This window comes from Eschrichtius robustus, unplaced genomic scaffold (genome assembly GCF_028021215.1).
Source record: "Eschrichtius robustus isolate mEscRob2 unplaced genomic scaffold, mEscRob2.pri scaffold_810, whole genome shotgun sequence".
In the NCBI taxonomy this organism is placed as follows: domain Eukaryota; kingdom Metazoa; phylum Chordata; class Mammalia; order Artiodactyla; family Eschrichtiidae; genus Eschrichtius; species Eschrichtius robustus.
Genome location: NW_027175691.1, coordinates 4,725 through 21,182, shown reverse-complemented (window position 1 = coordinate 21,182; position 16,458 = coordinate 4,725). Strand labels below are relative to the sequence as shown.

Here is a 16,458-nt window from a genome sequence, read left to right as displayed (position 1 = left end):
ATGTTATAGGGGAATATGGACCTCTTGTCATGAACAATTTCCAGGTAGGTTCTAACCGCTTTTTTTTGGTATCCTGTTCTTCCCAATGGCTGTCATTCTTTTAATGGTTGTGCCCTGCCTCCTTCCTTCCTGTCTCAGTTAGAACCTACTAGGCTAGGCCCTACTCCCTGATTTCAAAGCTTACTACAAAACTACAATAATCAAAACAGTGTGGGGAATTCCCTGGCAGTCCAGTGGTTAGGACTCCATGCTTCCACTGCCAAGGGCGTGGGTTCAATCTCTGGTCCGGGAACTAAGATCCTGTCTCAGTTAGAACCTACTAGGCTAGGCCCAAGATAGGCCCAGTTAGAACCTACTAGGCTAGGCCCAAGCCTCATTATATGCTCATTGTAATATATTAGCATACGCCAAATGACACAGCCACCTGCACCATGACAGTTCCCAGGCCATAAAAGGCCAAAAAGTGGGCAGTGGCCCAAGTCCTGGAATCCCCACCCCTTCTCCAAAATAGTTGGAATAATCCTCCTACTTATTAGCCTGTGAAATTACCCAGCCCATAAAAAACTAACCACTCCATATGTGGGGGCCCGTTCTCACCATCTGAGATGGCCCACACTCTGTCTGTGGAGTGTGTGTCTCTCTCAATAAATCTACTTCTTACCTATCACTTTTCCTCTCACTGAATTCCTTCTGCAGTGAGACATAAAGAACCTGAACTTCATTAAGTCCTGAGACCAGGTGTGCAGTTTTACCTGGGAGACTGTGGAATTGAGTACCTTCCTAAGCCAGAGATTGTGGGTTCAAGTCCCATCTGAGGTGCAAGTCAGGTGGGTTCGAGTCTCATCTGAGGTGAGATTAGGTTCAAGTCCCAATCTGAGGTGCACGGTTTCAAAAACTACAATGAGGTATCACCTCACACTAGTCAGAATGGCTATTATCAAAAAGTCTACAAATCATAAATGCTGGAAAGGGTGTGGAGAAAAGGGAACCCTCCTACACTGTTGGTGGGAATGTAAATTGGTGCACTATGGAAAACAGTATGGAAGTTCCTTAAAAAAATAAAAATAAAGTTACCATGTGATCCAGCAATCCCACTCCTTGGCATATAACTGGAGAAAACTCTAATGTGAAAAGATACATGCACCCCAATGTTCATAGCAGCACTATTTACAATAGCCAAGACATGGAAGCAACCTAAATGTCCATTGACACGAATGGATAAAGATGTGGAATATATACAGTGGAATACTACTCAGCCATGAAAAAGAATAAAATAATGCCATTTACAGCAACATGGATGGACCTAGAGATCATCATACTAAGTGAAGTAAGTCAAAGAAAGACAAATACCATATGATATCACTTACATGTGGTATCTAAAATATGATACAAATGAACTTATTTACAAAACAAACAGACTCACAAACATAGAAAACACACTTATGGTTACCAAAGGGGAAAGGAGGGGGGAGGAGTAAACTAAGAGTTTGGGATTAGCAGACACAAACTACTATATATAGAACAGCTAAACAACAAGGTCCTACCATATAGCACAGGGAACTATATTCAATATCTTGTAATAACCTGTAATGAAAAAGAATATGAAAAAGATTATATATATATATATATATGTATAACTGAATCACTTTGCTGTACACCAGAAACGAATACAACGTTGTAAATCAACTATACTTCAATTAAAAAAAAGAAAAAGAAAACCTCCTTAATATCTCTTCTAATATGTCTGTTGAATTCTTATACATGTTCCTGCACTTAATTTGTTGTCATTACGGTACATAATGAATCTCTGGAAAATTTTGCCATACATTCATGAGAAAATGAGAGTGAAAAAGGTAAATAACTTTATCTTACAGACCCTGTGAAAGGTTGACCTAGAAAAATAAAAGAACTCACTCTTTAGTAAAGTGGTGTAATGCAACATTATTGAACAAAACTCACTATTTCATTTTGAGCAAATTAGACCATAGATATATTAAAATGTAGTTGATAATATTTAGTTCTTTTCAAAAAAGATGTTTAAAAATTAGCAGGATGACACACTTTAAAAAATAAAGTCGATCAAAGTTTGTTAGAATACAGTTCTTATTAAGAAAACTGAGGTGGCTCTGAAAAGATCCTTTGGTTTGCGATGCTCAGGTGGTCCGGAGGCAGCTCATTTGCCAGTGATGTATCGAATTACTGCCTTGGTGGCGCTGGATATGGCGTGCTTGCCCCTCTTCCCAGGCAGCAGCAGGCGCACGGAGGTCTGCATGTCTCTGGAGGTGAGGGTGGAGCGCTTGCTGGAGCGGACCAGGCGCGCCGCCTCGCCGGCGATTCGCTCAAAGATGTCCTTCACGAACGAATCCATGACGTTCACGGCCTCCTGCGAGAGGCTCAGGCCCTCCTGGACCCGCTGCAGCACCCTTCCGAAATAGGTGGCAAAGCTGTCGAAGCCGTCAGAGAGGCGGCGGCGGCTGCAGCGGCGGCGGCGGCTGCAGCGGCGAAGGCGGCTGCAGCGGCGAAGGCGGCTGCAGCGGCGGCGGCGAAGGCGGCTGCAGCGGCGACGGCGGCTGCAGCGGCGCTTCGGCTTCTTCGGCTCGGCTTCCTTGGTGCCCGGGCTTTCTTCAGACGTCTCCTTGGTGCCCGGGCTTTCTTCAGACGCCTCAGACGAAGGCTCAAGCATGTCGGAATCGTCTTCCCCGCAGCTCAGAGGGAAGGACAGTGCGGCCGTCGAGGTCCCTTCGACCGGTTTCTACTCCCTGCCTTCTATGACGTCACGGGCAATGCTCCCATCTGATTGGATAAAATGCAAAGCAGGGCGGTCTGTCACTAAGGAACCCCATGTCACCTGTGATTGGATGGCCCCCTGCTTGGCCTCCAGTCAGCGAATCACAGTGGAAATCTGCTGACTTTAAACTTTCCGTGACCTCTACCAGAAAATCTTTGAACTATGCCCCATGTAGGCAAAGTTCACCTCAGCTGATTTATGCCTACTATTTATGCATGAGAACTCTGAAAAGATGTCACCCAAGTCACCTACACTGAAGAAAAATCAGTTTGAGCTTCCTGAGCGAGTCTGACCTCCCTAACTCAAGTCGTCGCCGCCATCAGAATGACTTTAGCCACTTGGCGGGCCATTTTACTGCCACATAGTATCTTGTCTTTCCATGGCTGAGCCTCCGTGGCTTGAGCCGGAAGTCTCTGACATGGTCGGCAGAGTGCTCCCCGAAATCATGGGACATAATTGACCATCTACTGCCTCCAATTATGATCAAAACCCCCAGTGAATTAGAAAAAGTTGAAATCTCAAAGCCACATTGTCCAAAGTTGGAACACAAACAGAAATGGGAATACTTTTAAAATTAGTAAAAATACTTAAACATTTCTCAAATATAAAATTTTCTTAACATTCCTTAGGTCCTCAAAATACCCCACATGCTTGAATTTGTGAACAAACGTAAGAGTTGTTGATTGAAAACAATGATTAATTCTCTAAGAAAACACCATAGGAGGAATGGAAGGAATAAATGGGAAGTTCTTTAAAATAAAAGCGTATTTCTTGCAAGAATACATGACAATACAGAGAAAGGCATTTCTTTAATGTGTTTCCTTACCAATAAATTGCAGAATTGGAATCAAAAAAGGACTTAAGAAGAATTGAAAAAAAGGGGGGGGGGGTTCATCAATGTGGTTTCATCTGAAATGGTCAAGATTCCAAAGCTGTGTCCATTTGCACTTTTAAAGAACTGCTATTTCTACTGCTCATGAAATGTTTCCAATTATGAAAGCGGAAGGCTCATCTTTATTACCAGAAAACGTAATATGGTGATAAAACCAGTGAAGGAAGCTTGCCGTTCCTTATTTCTAAAGAATCCCATTTACCAATGAAAATACAAAAATCCCACTTGATGTGTTAGTAGTCAAATCCTTCCCTTACTTGTATACAAGGGACAAGAGACACATACAGTACAATCTCTGAATTCAAATCATTAACTTACAGTGATTAAAAACAAGCTAGCAAGCAAACAACAGGGAAGGAACCCCTCCAGTTTCCTCCACAATCTCCAAGTCTGAACCTCCCAAGAATGCTTTTATTTGTTTTTCCCTGGCCACTTTCCCACACTGGGCCAAAGGCTGTGGCTCACAAGCTTCCAGTCCATCACTGGCCGAACCAGTGAACAGGACGTGAGCTGCTCTCATTGGACACTCTTATCATCCAAGTGTTGCATAACTGCGGTATTTAGCTATGTCTTGTTTACTTGATTCTTCAAAGGAACTGTAATCATTATTGCAACTTTTGTGTACAGTCATTGTTTTACATTTACCTCTACTTGCTAATTTATTCTATTAACATTCCTACCTGCATCTCAGATCATCTGCTGTGATCTTTTTCCATCTTCCTAAATTACATTCTTTAGAAGTTCCTTTAACATGGTGTCAGTTGATGTAAACACGATAAGATTTCATTTTTCTCAAAAGTCTTTATTTCTCAGTTAAGCTCTAGAAGGAAGCCAGCACTGAGATGGGGTTAATTACGTGGGAATGTTAATCAGGATTACCATCTGAGGATGGGATGAGACATATATTCATACCCTCCCCTTGTTCAGACATTGGATGTGACCGTCTCAGGAAGTCCCTAACTTTGGGCAAATTAGCTCTCTGAAGCTGAGGAAATACCTGAAAGGGTCAATGGCTGAGGATTAGCACCTGACTGTACTCTCAGCAGCCGGTGGAGCAAGTCTACATTTGAGTGTGGTTTGGGGAGGCCCATCTTCATGTGTAGCATAGCTTCACTATTAAATGATACCTTGGCTAGATATGCAACTCTAGGGTGACAGTTACTTTCTCTCAGCACTTGCTTTTGGCTTCAATTTATTAAGACAAAGAGGTCTGCAGTCACACTATTTGGTATTCCTTTTTTAGGCACTGCGTCTTTTTGTCTGCTATTTTGATCTCTAGGGTTACCTTGAAGGTTTACTATGATTTGTCAGGTCTGCTTCCTGCATGGAGGAACTTATGGCTTCCCCTAACTCTGGGAATTACCAGCCATTTCCCTTTGAATAGTATTTTTCCAATATTCACCCAGTTTTACGCTTCTGGAATGCCTATGTGATACTTATCACCTACTTACTCCATTCCTTGAGTCTCTTTGCCTCACCTTTATCCTTTTTTTTTTCTTTTACTTTCTGTGAAGTATTCTATATTATTTCTATCATTTTATCTGTCTTCTAGTTCACCAATCCTCTGTCCAGCTATATCTCATTGGTTATGTAAAATTTCTTTAATCTTTTGTTCATACAATGAATGTTTGCATTTTCACAAAGAATACATTACAAACTTGGAAGGAATAGAATCAGATTCATCTGAATGACTTAGAGTAGCATCTCCAGATATTAGGGAACGGGGAATAGGTTTTTTTCTTGAACTTTTTGATTTTGATATTTCTGTACCATTTTTGGCTTTTCTCTTATGTTTTCAATGAATTCTGTAACACAGATAATGTTGAATAAGTTTGATTGGGATATGTTTGCTATATTAATACTATTTTCCAGGGTTGCTTATAATTTCTTATTGAAGTAGTAAACCTGTTTCCCTCAATTAGTCTTTTTTATTGAGATATAATGGACATAAAACATTAGTTTCATAATGATTCGATATATGTATATATTAGGAAATGATCACCCCAATAATTCTAGTTAACAGCCACCACCACACACAGTTACACGTTTTTTTTCTTGTGATAAGAACTTTTAAGGTCTACTTTCTTAGCAACATTCAAATATACAATACAGTATTTAACTATAGCCACCATGCTGTATATTACATGTCTGCGAATTATTTAATTAAAATTGGAAGTTTGGACCTTACTTCAATCTTTACTGTTAACCATACCATTAGATCATAATTGCCCCTTTTCTTCAATCACCTTCTGAAGTGAATGATCAGATGTACTCATTTTATCTTCCAGTCTTCAACATCAAAACCCATTTTTCCTCTCTCTATCCTAGATTTCATATCTGTCATTCACCTTTGCACTCCCAGTCTTCACTGTCTATATGGTATATTTTAAATGGCATTTCACTAATCCTTCTATTCTATTTCTGAAATTTTAGGTGCAAAACACCCAAAGAGCTATAAAAATGTCCCAACAGATTCATTTTCTTAAAATAACTTCTCACATAATACAATATGTATGAGACTAGTATGCAAGATCAAGATTGGCAAAACATTTGTATGTCATACGGACAAACACTAGGATTTTGAAGCAGCGGTAGTGAGCATGATGGAAATAAAATGACTTACGCTGTGCATTCCAACTGGTTTACAGTTCTATCTTTGAAATGAGCATGGTTTCAAAAGAGGCTTTGGCTCCCAAAGTTTTGTCCCCTATGTGTATGACGATCTCAAGGCACTATTCAGAGGGATTTACTTGTAGTTGATCTCCTGACAATTTTCCTGATCACCTTGGAAAGAAAATTCTTTTTTTTTTTCAAGTTCTTTAATGAGATTTTTCTAATATTCCCGAATAATTTTAACTAATGACCCTCATGAAGGGGGTCCAAATATCCTAAATCCTTACTCTAATTTCCCAAGGACAACTCTGGAAGTATAATGGCTCATCAAAGATCTTCCACAGTGGGCTGAAAAACAAACAAAGAAATTTGTACCCAGTCCTGGATCAGGCGTTTCCTCCCTTCGTGCTGCACTACTTAGGAAAACAATTTCTAGTTTCTTGCCCTGCCCACAACCTTTCTCTTGAGTTCATACAGTTCTGCTAAAGCTACATAGATTTGTCTCTCCTGGAGGTTCCTGTCCCTCTTCTGATGGGTTCAAGGAAAGTTTTTTTTTTTTTTTCACACACACACACTGTATTTTATTTTTACAAGAGATAAATAGACTGACACCAAGCATTGTACATGGCTGACCACAACAAAAGCAACAATGATTGCAATTACCAAACATGAAACACACTCATACTATGTCATAATATTGACATTCAGTCCAGTAATCCTCCACTGTAACAGCTGCTTTACTTTGCAGTGAAAACTGATTTGTATATTCTTTGCCTCTGAGTCCTTATGGGATTTTTTTTTTTTAATTCAAACAGAAAGTCACAAAAATTATACTCATCCTCATCAGTTCACTCAGTCCCATGTAATTAATTTTTTTTCATCTTGATCTTTTGTTAGCACTTTTATGAGTTCATCAGTTATTCATTAGAGTTCTGAAAATGCTTATTCATTCAGTTCAGCAGTAAAGTCAGTTACCAGAAACCTGTACTTGTCAGAGTCTTTTCCATGAATTTCTTGAAGATGAAACCCTTTTATAGGAACATATTTGCAAAAGCATCAGAGTACACCCAGAACTGTCTGTAAATGACAAAAGACTTAAGAATGACCACGGTTAAAGATTTGATGAAAGTTCATAATAACGCAGTTGACAAGAAAATTAGTTATTTCTGAGATATACATTTTAAAGTAATAACTAGGATTATGACCTATAACATTATACCAGAACATATAAGGTTTTTAGAAATTTCATGTAATGTCTGAAACATTTATATTAACATATTTCCATACAAGTAACCCAATGAAAGTTTAGTATTCGTTGTTTTGTTTGTTTGTTTGTTTATACTGCAGGTTCTTATTAGTCATCAAGGAAAGTTTTGATTTTTGCAGATTATCCAGCTTTTGCCTCTTTGTTTGGCTCAAAGTGATATTCTTCACAGAAGAAATGACAAATTATTTTAAAAGTACAAATACAGTCCTTTAAAATATTGAACTAATAATGGAGTTTAAAGAAAGTCATAAACAAGTCCTAAGGGTTGAAATCACTGAGTATCTTCTCCCTTCACAGAAGTAAGAAGCTAAAAATAAAAAAATTAAACTAAGCAATGAATAGTCGGAGTGAAAAGAGGATGAATGAAGTCACCTTTTTTCTCTTAATGGGAAACTAAATAATCAATATGATGGAAGAGTCAGCACACGTGGCAATCTACAGCTCAGGTTTCACATCACATATACTTTGAATTGCGTCCCCTGAAATTCTTATATTGAAGTCCTAAACCCCAGTACCTCAAATGTAATCTTACTTGGAGTTAGGGTCATGAATGAGGCAATCAAATTAAAATCTGATATCCAGACCAGGTTCTGGTAGAGTTCTTTGAAGCATGTACTCACTCGAAACATTCTCCTTTCTGTCAATCTGTGTGTCTGTATTTCTATGTCCAGGGGCCCAGGAGTAGGGGGATGGTATGTCTACAATGGTCAGAAACTTCATGCCACCAGAGGGAAAGGTTTGCCCTGGATTATAGGGATTCACTGCATGCAGGAGTTCACCCAGATAAGAGTGAGCCAAGTGGGAAAGTATTCCATAGTTTAACAACACTGTGGCCCAAGGAACCCAGGACCTTGTGCTACGGACATATCATGTGTGTGGCACCCAGCAGCATCTCAAAAAGCATGTGTGGTGTGGCACTATTTGTTAGATTTGTGAAAGCTGCTCATTCCCAGACACTTCTCGGATGGATTAAGCATGTCTGTTCCCCTTCCTCTTGACTCTGGCAGGCCTATAATTGCTTTGACCAATGGAGTATGAAAGAAGTGATGTTATGCCCATTACAGAGCTAATCTTTAAGAGGACACATAGCTTCTGCTTTGCTGTTTGAGAGTTCTGAGCCGACAAGTAAAAATCTGCCTATCCTGCTGGACAACCCCTTGGAGAGGTACCTCCATGGCACCAGTATGAGTGTTAGTTGTCTTTTACGTTGCAGAGTAGTTTAAAGGGTCAGTTACACTTCTGTTTTGGTCAATAAATGGAATAGAAAATGGGGGAAATTTCCATTCAAGACATGAAAAATAACTTGACAAAATTATTTATATACATTATTGAAAATGCTCACCTCTGTGTGAAAAGTGACAGAAATTAATACTTCATTGAGATCTTTAATAATTGTGGTTGCTTGAATGGCTGCACCCTTAATGAAAAACTGGACTTTTTCTAATGGAAAGGGAAGATGCCAGAAAAGAAGAATTCTACACCATGCCCTAGATTTGGGGTCAGGAAAAGTCTCCTTGAGAATTTGTAATCACAAAGGTGTCCTCCTGTAGCTTTGGGGTTCATGTTAACACTATCATTATGGTCCAAAGAATTCCCTGTTGTAAACTTTCTTCCATGGTTTGATCATCGTATTGTATTTACCAGTAATAAAAAATAGCATTTATCCTTTCATGATTGGAACTATTTTGTTAGCAGTAGAATTAGCCGCTCCTTGAAGCCCTCACAGGAAACACACTTGGAAACCTGACCATTAGGATCTTAGCTCATTGAAGACCTCCATTTCTTCAAGTCTTCCTAAGTCCTTCTTGGTTCAATGTCTGTAATTTATTTTTACATAAATACATTAAAGATATACTTTGCTTGAGTTACGTAGGTTTTTGAAAGGAATGTGTTTCTAATTTTTAAATATTTCCCTTTTACTGATTAGTTTCTTCTCACTCGGAAGGTTTCTAGGGAATTAGAAAAATAATTTCTTTCAACTAACACATATTTTTTCATCAGTTCCAGGATGTGTGGTATTTGGGGTACCTAAGTAATGTTAAAAAAAATTAAAATTTGCTAAATGTTAAATATTTTTAGTATTTAGGTACAAGTATCCGATTTCTGTTTGTGGCCTGTCTTTGGAGAATGTGGTTTTACTGTTCTTTCTGATTCCCTGTAAGTTTGATAAGAATTGGAGGTAAGGGCTGGTCAGTTATGTCCTATGACTGATTTTGAGGAGCACTCTGCTGACCAAGTCAGAGAGTTCCTGCTCAAGCCACGGTGGCTCAGCCATGGAAAGAGAAAATTCTGTGTTGAGAAAAATGGCCCCCAAGTGGCCAGAGTCATTTTGATGGTGGCAAAGGTTTGAGTTATAGAGACTCTCTCAGGGAACTCAAACTGATTTTTCTTCAATGTAGGTGACTTGGGTGACATCTTTTCAAAGTTCTCATGCATAAATAGTAGGCATAAATCAGCTGAAGTGAACGGATGACCTTTTCCTCCATGGGGCATAGTTCAAAGATTTTTCTAGTGGAGGTCACGGAAAGTTTAAAGGTCACCAGATTTCCACTGGGATTGGTTGACGGGAGGCCAAGCAGGGTGGCATCCAATGACACGTGACATGGGGTGCCTTAGTGACAGGCCTCCTTGCCTTGCATTTTGTCCAGTCAGATATGGACGTTGCCTGTGACATCAGAGAACGCAGGGATTATAAACCCGGCCACCGGCCCTCAGCAGCCTCATTGTCCTTCCCTCTGAGCTGTGGGGAAGGTGGCTCCGACATGGCCGAGCCTTGCCGTGAGACTTCTTCTGAGGAAAGCCTGGGCACCAAAGAGCCCACAGAGGCCGAACCAAAGAGCCCAAAGCAGAAGATGCCAAGGCGTTGTCACCGCTGCTGCCCAGACAGTTTCATCACCTGTTTCCCCAGGGTGCTGAAGCAGGTTTTCACGACGGCCTGGACATCTTCGAGCCCGTCGCCGAGGAGGCTGCACCCCTGGCCAGCTCCACCAAGCGCTCCACCATCACCTTCAGAGAGATCCAGACCTCCGTGCCCCTGCTGCTGCCCAGGGAGACTGGCAAGCACGCCATGTCCTAGGCCACCAAGGCAGTCATTAGGTACACCATCCTCAAATGAGCTGCTTCAGAACCACCTGAGCCTCGCAAACCAAAGGGTCTTTTCAGAGCCACTCACTTGTCAGGAAAAGACCTGTAGCACTGAAGAGTCAGGTTGACTCTATAGTTTTTCGACCTGTGCCATACTACTGCCCATCACTAAAACATTTTGAAGTTGAAGTAAACATCAAACATTATCAGTCCTACTTGAATATATGTCTGTAGTGCAGTTTGTTCCAACAAAAATTGTGACTATTCCTTAACCATACTGCATTTCATAACTTACCTGAACAGTCATTTTAGTTCTAGGTCAGCCTTTATAGAGTTCCTTAAGGTCTAAATTATTTTTGTATTAATTTTATTTTGCATTTTAATTCTCATTCCCTGGGAGGATGTTGTGGAATTTACTAGAGATACTTTATGTGTGATATAGCCAGAGATAAAGTGAGGAAGCAAATAAGCCCACCAATACATCCCTCTTCAACCTTTTTCGACATGTCCCATAATATTAAGTCATTTAAATGCACACATGAGTACTCAAACATATTACAAAATAGCTACCTGAAACTTCCAAGAAACAATTCACTTTTTTAAGTCACTGGTTTCTGAAATTACTACTGGAATTCATTCAGATTCATACAATTTATTGTTTCCCAATCGAGAATTTTTTGATTTTTAGAACCTTCAGGACCTTGCAGGAACCTTCAGACCTTCAGGACCTGCAATTTTGCATCACTGGATGATGAGAGTATCCAGTGAGAGGAGCTCAGGCCCCACCCTCCACTGATGCAGCCAAGGAGGGACTGGCAGCCCGTGAGCCACAGCTATTGGTCCAAAGAGTGGTGGAGTGACCAGGCCTGAACCAATAACAGCCTTCCTGTGATACTCAACCCCGAGATAGGGTAGGAAGGAGGTGTGATAGCTTCCCTGTTGTTTCTCTGTTCAAGTACTTGCTTTGCACCATGGTGATTTAAGTACAGGCATCCAGATTTGGTAGTGGGACATGTCTCCATCTCCTTGCATCAAAATAAGAGGAGGATGTTCAGCAGTTAAAGAGAAGTAAGATGACTCCTTCTCCTACCTCAAGTCATTTGAGTGTTAATGCTTATGATAATATTTATTTAATTTAACATCTGTTGTGTTCTCTTCTTGGTGCATTGACTTTTTTAGATGTGGTTTTTCTATAGGTATATTGCTGAATTTCAAGATAGTTAATAATGTTCCAATTCTTTTTCTTTGAATTGACCTCCAGTTTCCTCCATCATTCAAGAGAGAACACACAGCCAGTCATGATGACCACCTACAGAGATGGGAAAGAACGCCATGCTTTTAAGAAGTTACATTGCTAGTGTCAGAAGAAAGGTAACAAAACAATTTTTATGGTTGAGCAGACATTCCCATCTTTAAGGAGATCTAGTAAATGTGAAATGCATATGTACACTACACATTAGGGAGGGAAGGTGGCGGCCCAGATGGACACAGTGAGAGAATTTTATCTTGAAATTTTCTTGTCCTGCTTTAAAATATAAATTTGGTTTCATCATATGATAACTTTCCTAGATTTACTGCGCAGCTAACTCAGTTTTCCTAAATGCTGTATAAGCTTTTAAAAATATTCCATAATAATAATAAGCTAAAATCTTGATAAGGAGGATTATTTGTCCTAATTCCTGATCTATTGCTATCAAAGAGAGCTCTGGAAGTAAAACTGACCCTGGCATGCATGCAATTCTCAATGAAGCTCTTTCCAGTTTCCTGACCTGCCCTCATCTTTCTCTACAGCAAGTGGTTCTCTGTCAGATGCAGAATTCTACATGTGGGGTCTCTTCTGTGAGAGTCTTATCTCTCTTTTGATGAGTCCATGAAATTTTTGTAGTTTATTCAGCTTTAGTCTCATTGTTTGGCTAAGGGTGATATCCTTCCAAGGTTTTTACATCCAAATCAATTGTTATTTTAACCTATCATATATCTTCAAATAAAACTCTTAACACTGGTGATAAAATACTGAACTTTAAAGCAAATTATAGAACATTTCAAAGGACTGAATCCCACAATATGTTCCTGCTTCACAAAGTATGAAGCTAGAAATCAATGTTTTTAAAAGAAACAATTAGAAAATCATCAACTTTGTCAAAAATCAGCAATATATTTTTAGAAAAATTATACAAGTAAAGAGGCACTGTGCCAAGAAAAACACAATGATAATATTAATATATTAACATTCACTTGAATATTCCCATTCAAATTCTAGAAGAAAAAGAAAAATCTTTATTTGCTGACCATCATCTTCTTCTTCGATGCAATTGTCCAGAGACACGGGGCACTATGTGCTCTGGATTTATATCCTTAAATCACCAAGATGAAAAACAAGTAAAGTAACAAGACCAGCTGACAGAGAATGCTACACTTTCAGCCTCAATTTTCTGGCTGAATATCACAGGACGGCTGTGATTGGTTCAGGCCTGGTCACTCCACCACTCTTTGGACCAATAGCTGTGGCTCACCGGCTGCCAGTACCTCAGTGGCTGCATAAGGGTGGGGCCTGAGCTGCTCTCACTGGATACTCTCATCATCCAGTGATGCAAAATTGCAGGTCCTGAAGGTCTGTGTTGTAAAAATCAAAAAAATTCTGGATTGGGAAAGAATAAATTGTATGAATTAAGAAATAAGGAAACAATCCCATTTACGATTGCAGCAAAAAACACTGAAATACCCAGGAATAAACCTATCTAAGGAGGTAAAAGACATATACTCGGAAAAGTATAAGACACTGATGAAAGAAAGTGAAGACAGGAGAGAGTGATCAAGATGGTGGAGTAGTAGGATGTGAAAGTCACTCCTCCCACAAGTACACCAAAAATACATCTACTTGTGGAATGACTCTCACAGAATATCTACTGAACACTGGCAGAAGACCTCAAGCTTCTGAAAGTTCAAGAAAATCTCCACATAAATGGGTAGGACAAAAGAAGAAAAGAAAGGAATCAGGACGGGACCTGTGCCCCGGGAGGGACCTGTGAAAGAGGAAAGGTTCCTATACCATGGGAAGTGCCCTCACCAGCGGGGAGATCGGCTGGGACTAATGGGAAGCTTGGAGGTTCGGAGCAGAGCACAGCAACTGGTTTGTGGCAGCCAGAACAGAGAGAGAACTGCCCAGATGGTCAATGCCACAACCCTGCACTTGCCTGCCTGAGATGTGCATCCACCAGTGTGGGCAGGAGCTGGGTGCAGAAACTTGGGCTTTGGAGATCAGACCCGGGGAGACGACTGGGGTTGGCTGTGCAGAAACAGTCTGAAGGGGCTGGAGTCTGCTGCAACCGCTGCTGAGCGTGTACCTGGAGGAAACCTGGGCTCACCTTAGAGGCCAGGCACCATTGTCTGGGGGGTGTGCGAGGAGAGGGAAAGGACCCACCTTTGCAGCCTTTTCCCCTGCGTGTGCTCTCAGGTGACAGAACACCACCTACAGAAGCTCCAGGAGCAGTTGTGAGCCACCTCCTCTACCATTGCAGGCTCCGGGGGCACACACGAGCAGCCACCACTGCCAAGAGCCCCAGGATCTGGCACCAGCTGCCGTATCTGCCCACCCCGTATCAAGGGGATAACGGCCAGCACATGCTGAGGAAAGAGGCAGCAGGCATCCATGCTAAAACCAGCCCTCGCAACAAAAATATCAAACCCACACCAGCTACACAGGGATGCTCCCACATATAAATAGCCCTCCAAGAACACAGAAGAAAACTGTTTCCCCTAAACTCATAGGGTAAGAGAAATATAAGTAAAATGAAGAAGCAGAACCACTCCCAGTTAAAAGACCAAGAGAATTTTCCTGAAAGAACAAACAATGCAACAGACCTCTTCAGTTTAATAGATACAGATTTCAAATAGGAGATAACGAAAATACTGAAGGCATTAAGAAAGGCTATTGACAGAAATGCAGAGTACTATCAAAAGGAGCTAGAAACTATAAGGGGGAGCCAAGAAAAATTTGAAAACTCATTTGCTGAGATGAAAGCTGAGCTAAAGGCAATGAATAGCAGAATGAATAACGCAGAGGAACAAATAAGTCATCTGGAAGACAGAAGAATGGAAATCACAAAATCAGAAGAGCAGACAGAAAGCCAAATGAAAAAAGAAATGAAAGCAATATCAGAGATCTATGGGATCACATAAAGCGTGCCAATCTACACATAATAGGGATTCCACGTGGGAACGAAAGAGAAAAGGGGATGGAAAACGTATTTCAAGATATTATGGCTGAACACTTCCCAAAACTAAAGAAGGAAACAGAAATCCAGGTACAGGAAGCACAGAGGGTTCCAAACAAGATGAACTCAAACAGACCTACACCAAGACATATTATAATTAAATGGCAAAATTTAAAGGTAAAGAGAGGATTCTAAAGGCAGCAAGAAAAAAACAAAGACTTAATTACAAGGGTACCCCCATAAGGCTATAAGTTGATTTCTCTACAGAAAAGTTGCAGGCCAGAAGGGAGTGGCAAGATATATTCAAAATCCTAAAAGGGAAAAATCTGCAACCTAGGATACTCTACCCATCAGGATAATCATGTAGAATAGAAGGAAAGATCTCTCAGACAAGCAAAATCTAAAAGAATACAGCAATCCTAAATCTATTCTAAAAGAAATATTAAAAGGTCTTCTCTACACAGAAAAGAAGCAAGAATCTATAGGAAAGAGAAAATCACAATTGGAAAATAAACCACTTAAATAAGCCCATACACAGATTTTTAAAAATCAAAACACTTTTGGGAAGAGGATGATAACCACAATGAACAACAAAAGGACAAACAAGAAGATGCAAAAGAGGACATCAAAATCATAAAAGGTTGGGGAGAAGAGTAAGAAAATGTAGAGTTTTTTCTTTTATTAGAATGTGTTTGAGCCTATATGACTCTCACTCTAAAGCAAGTAGATATAGGAAGGGGGTTAGACTCGAAAAACAGGGTAACCACAGATCAAAAACATCCAATAGATTCACTAAAACCAAAAAGAAAAAAACACAAGCATAAAATAAAAGGAAATTATCAAACTACAAAAAGACAAAGAAAGGAACAGAGAAGAAGCACAGAATCAACTGGAAAACAAGGTTTAAAATAGCAATAAATTCATATATATATATATATATATATATATCTCAATAATTACCTTAAATGTCAATGGACTAAATGCTCCAGTCAAAAGACATAGAGTGGCAGATTGGATTTAAAAAAAAAACAAAACAAACAAGAGCCTATAATATACTGCCTACAAGAGACCCACTTCAGGGTAAAGGACACACATAGATTGAAAGTGAGGGGATCGAGAAAGATGTTTCATGCAAATGGAAATGACAAGAAAGTGGGGGGTGCATAGTCATGTCAGACAAAATAGACTTTAAAACAAAGGCCATAAAGAAAGATAAAGAGGGACACTATATAATGGTGAAAGGATCAATACACGAGGAGGATTTTACACTCGTCAACATACATGCACCGAATATAGGAACACCTGAATACAGAAAACGACTACTAACAGACATAAAGGGAGAAATCAACAGGAATACAATAAGAGAAGGAGAATTTAACACCCTTCTCACAGCAATGGAGATATCTTCTATACAGAAAATCCACAAGGCAAGAGAGATCCTAAATGATACAATAGAACAGTTAAACTTAATTGATATTTTCAGGACATTACATTAAAAAAACCAGAATGAACATTCTTGTCAAGTGCACATGGAACATTCTCTAGGACTGACCACATGCTAGGGCACAAAACAAAACCTCAAAAATTTAAGAGTATAGAA

The 16,458-nt window shown here is 39.9% G+C and overlaps 1 protein-coding gene across 1 annotated transcript; it reads right to left on the bottom strand.

Moving 5' to 3' along the window:
* Window positions 1-2,052: 2,052 nt before the first annotated feature.
* On the bottom strand, window positions 2,053-2,683 carry LOC137758357 (histone H2B-like). Its single transcript, XM_068534467.1, has one exon. It carries the CDS (start codon window positions 2,681-2,683, stop codon window positions 2,174-2,176), a length of 510 nt encoding a protein of 169 aa, XP_068390568.1. The 3' UTR covers window positions 2,053-2,173.
* Window positions 2,684-16,458: the final 13,775 nt, after the last annotated feature.